Source organism: Myotis lucifugus, unplaced genomic scaffold (assembly GCF_000147115.1).
Source record: "Myotis lucifugus unplaced genomic scaffold, Myoluc2.0 scaffold_100, whole genome shotgun sequence".
Classification (NCBI taxonomy): Eukaryota; Metazoa; Chordata; class Mammalia; order Chiroptera; family Vespertilionidae; genus Myotis; species Myotis lucifugus.
Window position 1 is genome coordinate 1213162 of NW_005871148.1, and position 6535 is coordinate 1219696.

Sequence of the window (6535 nt, forward strand, 5' to 3'; positions counted from 1 at the left end):
TCATTCAGATCTGGACTCCTCCAGGATCTGGGGTAGGTTTTGGTCCCGGGGGCCAGGGCCAGGGGCTGGGGCTGGGGCTGGTGCTGGGGCTGGTGCTGGGGCTGGGGCTGGAGCTGGGCTGGGGCTGGAACTTGGGTGGAAGCTGGTGTAGAGGGCGGGGCCTGGGCAGAGCCTGAAGTAGGTAGGGGAGGTTTGCTGCCAGGGTGGTAATCGTGGGTGCCCTTGGGCTCATTGGTATGGTAGGAACCCTTGTAGCGATGATTTTGCAGATAGAAGAGCACCAACATTCCCACCAGCCCCAGCAGCAGGAAGGCCACCAAAACTGAAAGAGGAAAAAGAAATAATTAGAGCAGATCTTTGGGGTTTCTCCTACATACAGACACAGATGTATGCTTTTGACTAAAAGCATACATGAACAACAGTGTTCACTCTACAACCATCAAGCTATTCCTTAGTGTCTGGTAGGTCTGAATTCCTGGCTTATCCCTCACCATCTTCTAATATTCTCTTTTCACATCCCTTCCCTTTTTTTTATAATATATTTTTTTTATTGATTTCAGAGAAGAAGGGAGAGGGAAAGAGAGAAAAACATGAATGATGAGAAAGAACTATTGATCGGCTGCCTCCTGCACGCCCCCCACTGGGGGTCGGGCCCACAACCCAGGCATGTGCCCTTGACTGGAATCGAACCTGGGACTCTTCAGTCGACAGGCTGACGCTCTATCCACTGAGCAAACCAGCCAGGGCAGTTAACCCTTCTTATCTCTCTAGATGTTACTATACCCCCATTTCCTCATTCCTTAACCATAGTCCAATCTTAATATTTCAATTAAAGTCTATAACATAAAAACAAAAGTCTATAGCATCCTCAAACATTTAAAAATCTCTATTCCAATTACATACTACTTCAGCATGGCCTATCTCAACCTTCTTTGCACTACCATGTTCTACAGCAGTGGTTCTCAACTTTCCTAATGCTGCAACCCTTAATACAGTTCCTCATGTTGTGATGACCCCCAACCATAAAATTATTTTCGTTGCTACTTCATAACTGTAATCTTGCTACTGTTATGAATCGTAATGTAAATATCTGATATGCAGGTTGTATTTTCAGGGGTCGCGACCCACAGAATCTACAGGGCAGGGAGGGAATGCTAACAGTCAGAGGGTAGAATCAGGAGGTTAGGGCAGGGATCACACTACTCACAGCCTAAAAGTATGGCAACCCATCCATCATCATGGTAGTATGGGAAGTCTGAAGAAGAGAAAGCACCAGTTAGGAGAAGCCTCTGATATGGTAAGAATAATATTCTTTCTCTATTGTCCCTCCCTCTTCTGTGTCCTGGGGACATACCTGGAGGCAGATACCAGGGATCCAGCTCAGGTGGCACCTCTGAGAAAAGACGTGGCATGGCTCCACAGTTAGATTCAGACAGTTCTCCCTGAACTCGAAGGGCCTCAGCTAGCTCAGCAGTCATGGGTCGAGGGGTTCGGAAGTGGGTTTTGAGGGGAGCCACGTTGTTGAATCGAACACCAGACAAGCAGCCCGAGAAACCTGGTGTGTTGTAGCGCTGGATCTCTGGGTCAATTACTCCTGTTTCTGGGGTAGAGGCAGGCCCAGAAAGAAAGGGCTTGGACCACCAATAACCCTCCCTTACCATCCATAGATTTCCTACTAATCAGCACTTTCTCTGTGATTCCCAGTTCCTTCACTCTCATCTAGGCTCCAGGGACTTCACCCACAATTTCTTACCCCAAATGCATTGTCACCCTCAGCTTACCCATAACACGCCCTAGATACAAGGCCTTGGGTGAGTCAAGCTGGCTGTCCACCAACAGTGAGAACTTCTGTTCTGTCATTGGGAAGTAGTCCACCTGAGACGGGGAGGGGAAAGGAGATGCGGGAGGGAGAACCAGAGGCAGACGCAGCCACGATCATCCAGGAACCCTGAACTCTGTCCAAGTAGGTGGTAAGTCCTAGCTTTGTCCTATCTCAACCTTCTTTGCACTACGTGCGCCACCCCTGGACCAGATGTAGAATTTGGTTTTAAAAACCCAACAGCCTGGTTTTGAGCCCTGTTTTTGCAGCTTTCTAGTAGTTTAACTTTGGGGAAGCACTTTACTTTCTGAGTCCGTAATTATTTGTAAAACAGAGATAATAAGTACACATGTGTACCTGAACTGCCTCACAGACCTTTGTGAGAGTCATATGAGGTAATAAATACAAATATTAAATATTTGACATTTTCCTGGGTGCCACAACCTTGATCATGAGGTTATGATCTGAACTGGTCCACTTCTCTACACACACCTGGATGAAAAGCTGGCGGTAAACCCGGGTGATATTGACGCTGTGGGGCTGGCCATCTGTAACTGGTCGGGTGGTTAGCTGGTACACGTAGGGACTGGTGCCCAGCTGATATCGCAGCTGTAGAGTCCCTGTGGGGTGGAGAGGAGAAAGAGGGAGTCTCCCTTCAGGTCCCACAATCCCCTTTTTCTAAGAGCACTTAGGTCCTTTTATGTATTAATTAGTGAATCAATAGTTGTGAGAATGAAGGGTGCCCTGGAAGAAGCTGGAGTTGAGGGAGAGAGCCTGTCAGGAGCTTACCATCTTCCTTGATGAGCACGGCCATGTAATCACGCACAAAGGAGCTGACGTAGAGCAGGACAGCGGGGGCAGATTCGGTGCTAAAGCTGAAAGACACCTCCTCTCCAGTAACATTGTAGACAGGACCCCGGTAACCTGGCACAGGCCGGCCAGGCTGCGGGTAGTCAGGCAGTCGGTACCCAGGGCCATGGTAGCCAGGTACATAGCCAGGAGTGTCGTAGCCGGGGATGTAGCCTGGCTCATAGCCTGGCACCGGCCGGCTCAGCATGTGGGAGAACTCCCGGGCTGCAGAGCGCAGTGCTGACTGCAGGTTATAGCGCATCCAGGTGCCGGGCTCAAAGAAACCACCAATATCTGAAGGCACAGGTGGTGAGGTCAGGGCTTCCGTTCCCATATTCAGACATTGTATATGTCACTCACACACACACACACACACCCCTGGACTTGCCTTCAGTTTCTGCCACCACCAGTTTCATCTTAGCCAACCCCTGCTGGGGTTGGGGCTGCATTTTACAGGTGGGGAAACTGAGGCTCAGAGGTGGGTAGTGACTTGCTTAAGGATACCCAATAAGTGGAGAGCCAAGATTAGAACTGAGATATCATGACTCCATCCAGTACATTCACCACTACTCACATTTCCAAACCAAGACCAAAGGTCTTCTATTGGTCCCTAAGTCCCTAAATCTCCCTAATTCCATCGGACTTCCCATTAGTAACCTACCAGCCTTAGGGAGGATGCAGTCTTGAGTATATGTGCAGAGATCTTGCTGTGGTGAATGACTAGGTTCTCTTTAACCAAGAACCCAGCTGTAGATATGTTTTAGGAGTGCAGCAATTGTCAAATAGGAAATGGCATAGGAGGGCATCATGCAGCCTGAGGTGGATATGCTTGCAAGGGGGGGAACCTGTGTTACCTTGGCGATAGAGGAAGATGGGGAAGTTATTTGCTTGTTGCTTTTACTACCAGCTAGCTGTACCACCCCTTCCTTGCCCCACTTTATGCCTTTGGAGTCACCCAGCATCTTCAGCTGTCTAATGGCCCCAGATCAGAGCTCAGGAACCCAGAGACACCCTCCTTCCTTTCTTCCCTGCCATCCCTACATCCCATTACACCCTACAGCTCCCTGTCCTCCCATAACCAACAGCACTGACCATGGTTGCAATATGGCCCATCAAAAGCCGTGAGGTCACAGTCACATGTGTAGTAGCTGTAGCGCTCCACGCAACGGCCTCCATGGAAACAGGGGAACCGGGGATGGGCACAGCGGCCTGTGCAGTTGGGTGAGGTACCCTCAGAGGCATTGGCACGGCCTTCCAGGTTCAGAGTCACTCCATTCAGACGCATAGCCCTCAAGCAGCCCACGAAGGGGCGCCTCTTAAGCTCTGCAGATCCTGGGAAGGGTGGGCAGGTTAAAAAATGGGTGTAGAGCAATAGACAGGGATAAGTATTGGGGTTGGGAAAGGAACCAAGGGAGCTAGAATAATGGACTAGAGCCAGGGACTGGAGAGGGACGGTGGGCCTCTGGCTCTCTCTGAAACAGAGGGGATTGGGAATTAAGACACGGGTTCCTGGAAACAAGGAGAGCAGCTTTGAGAGGGTGGAAAGGTTAAGGAGACTTCAGACCTGCCTCTGGGTTGCTGCTTACCAACGTAGAGGGGCTGGTCGTACTCCAGCCAGATGTAGGTCTGCAGGGGCATAGGCCGCACCACCCAGGGCCGGTGGTCCACGCGGAGCCGGGCCTGCTTCACGTTGATTTCAGCCCGGACCAGGTGCCACTCGTCATCATTGAACTCAAAATCATCTGAGTGTACTGTCAGGTTCTCATCTCCATTCCCCACATCGAAGGCGAAGACCACATCTCGGGATGCTGGTGGGGGTGGGGGGAGAGGACTCAGACCTCCAAGATTCCTCACCCAATGCAACCTCTCTTCTTCACTCTGGAGCTCCTGGAATGTCCCTCCAGTTTGTCTACAGCCTGGGACAAAACTTAAAACGGCTTAAAACCTCATACCCCTGTTCTCTCCCAAATTTGCAGATCCCTGGAGCCAGCTTCCCACCCCCCTTCTCAGGTTAGAAGCATAGCTACTAGGTAGGAGATACCTCAGGATCCCAGCTTCCTTATTCACCTAAGGCCCCGAGAGGCAGATGGGTGCCTCAGGTCACAAAACCAGCTTTCAAGACTGAGCTGGACTAGAACCCAGGGTCATCAAAGCCTTCTCCATAGAGAAGACAAGACATCTGCCCTCAAAGAGACAAGACATCTGCTCTTGTCACTTTCCCCAGCCTCCACCTACACCCATTCTTCCCAGAGTTAGTCATCTACCCCACGTCCCTCCCCGTGTGCCTGCTCACTGTTTAGTTCCACCCGTATGTAAGGTCGGCACCACTGGTAGTAAGAGCCCCCCATATTCTCTAGGAAGACTCCTGAAGGGGCCGAGGTCCTGAAGTAGAAGGAGACATCAAGGCTGTGGTTGGCACGGATTGGAGGAAAGCGTAGTGCAGCCCCGGTGTGGAAGGAGATGGTGTTCCAGGAATTTCCTACAAAACCAGATGGAAGAAGGCCTTGTCAGGGAGGTTGGAGGGTCGGGGAGTAAGGGAGCCTCAGGTGAGTGGGGGAAGGAAAGGCCGAGGGACAACTAGGGGTAACCAAGGAGTGTAATGAAAGACAATAAGGTGTAAAGGAGCAATATAGATGGGGGGTCATATCATAGGAGGACCTGGGGTGTCTGACTGTGTCCTGGAGGCACCCAGTGAGTCAGATGGCCTAGATTTTAGAAACTAGATGATACAGAAAACGGGTCTGCCACTCACGATCGCCATAGCAGCGCAGAGGCCTCAGGAAAAACTGGGCCTCAGAAGTGGAGCGGTTTGTGTCCCCCACCACCACCTGAGTGACAGGCAAATGGTCCACAAAGGTCAGCAGTCCCCTGTCGGTTCTCCTGTGCGGACAAGATGCAGTGGCTCAGCCCCTGCCATTCACCGGCCCCCAGATCCTGAGAGCCCCGCCCTGTGCCTCCCTCACCACTGGGGCTGATCAGCGTCACAGTTGCACTGCAGAGTAGGGTCCACACAGCTCCGGTCCAGACCGCAGGCACAGCGCTGGATCCCAGGCTGTGAGCCTCCCCAGTAGAAGTGCTGCTCCTCATTCCGGCCAATCCAGAAGCTGTAGGGGTAGCCTCCTGGGGAAGAGGTTCAGGCAGTTTCTAGGCCCTGTACCTCCACAAGTCTCTGGGCTCCCCCCTCACCCTTCTAACCAGCTCAGGACTCTTGAATGTTCTAGCCCAGGGCTCCAACTTAACCGTCTGGTTTCTTTCTCCCAGGCCCCCACTGGCCTCTCCTCCAGCTCTCTGCCTCACCCTCCCAGACCCCAGACCCAACCTGCAGTGTTGAGCAGCCTGGAATTGTAGCAGGAGAATTCGATCCACTGTTCACAGTGCTGGGAAGCATTGGCCAGGGCACTGACTTCCTCCCAGGATGCATTCCAGTACTGGACGGCCCCCAGGAATGGCCGCTCCATGCTCGAACCTGTCACCCGAGTTGTCCACAGCCTGTCATGCCGCACAACTGTCCATGCCTTGTTCTCTGGGGGAGGGGAAGGGACAGAGCTTTGGCTGGAGATAGGCATTCTCTACCCATCTCCCTGCCCATTTCCACCACCACTGCTGCAACTCAGAGCCAGTAAATGTGGCTAGCAGCTCCATTCCAGCCTAGCTCCTGGCCCTGGACATTGAAGTCTGGAGATGAGACAGCTGGACCACATCAGGAAGCTGGAATTTATCTGCAAGGCTAGATTACAAATTCCTGAGTGTCCCTTTTCCCTCTGCCCTCCTTTAGCCCCATCACAGTTTAGTCTTACTGGCCCCTGTCCACCCTTCAATCCTTCCACTGTTTCCCCACCCCCCAGCATAGCCTTGTCAACTGCCCCT

The 6535-nt window shown here is 52.0% G+C and overlaps 1 protein-coding gene across 1 annotated transcript in view; it reads right to left on the minus strand.

Annotated features, from left to right (window-relative positions):
- Nucleotides 1-6535, minus strand: part of CNTNAP1 (contactin associated protein 1) — a 12556-nt gene continuing 6021 nt past the window's right edge. Inside the window, 13 exon segments of the mRNA XM_023756971.1 lie at nt 1-124; nt 157-322; nt 1208-1255; nt 1355-1600; nt 1782-1875; nt 2312-2439; nt 2609-2962; nt 3761-4000; nt 4255-4476; nt 4962-5147; nt 5421-5548; nt 5632-5788; nt 5988-6220. Of these exon segments, the coding sequence (XP_023612739.1) occupies nt 1-124; nt 157-322; nt 1208-1255; nt 1355-1600; nt 1782-1875; nt 2312-2439; nt 2609-2962; nt 3761-4000; nt 4255-4476; nt 4962-5147; nt 5421-5548; nt 5632-5788; nt 5988-6220 (2326 nt within the window).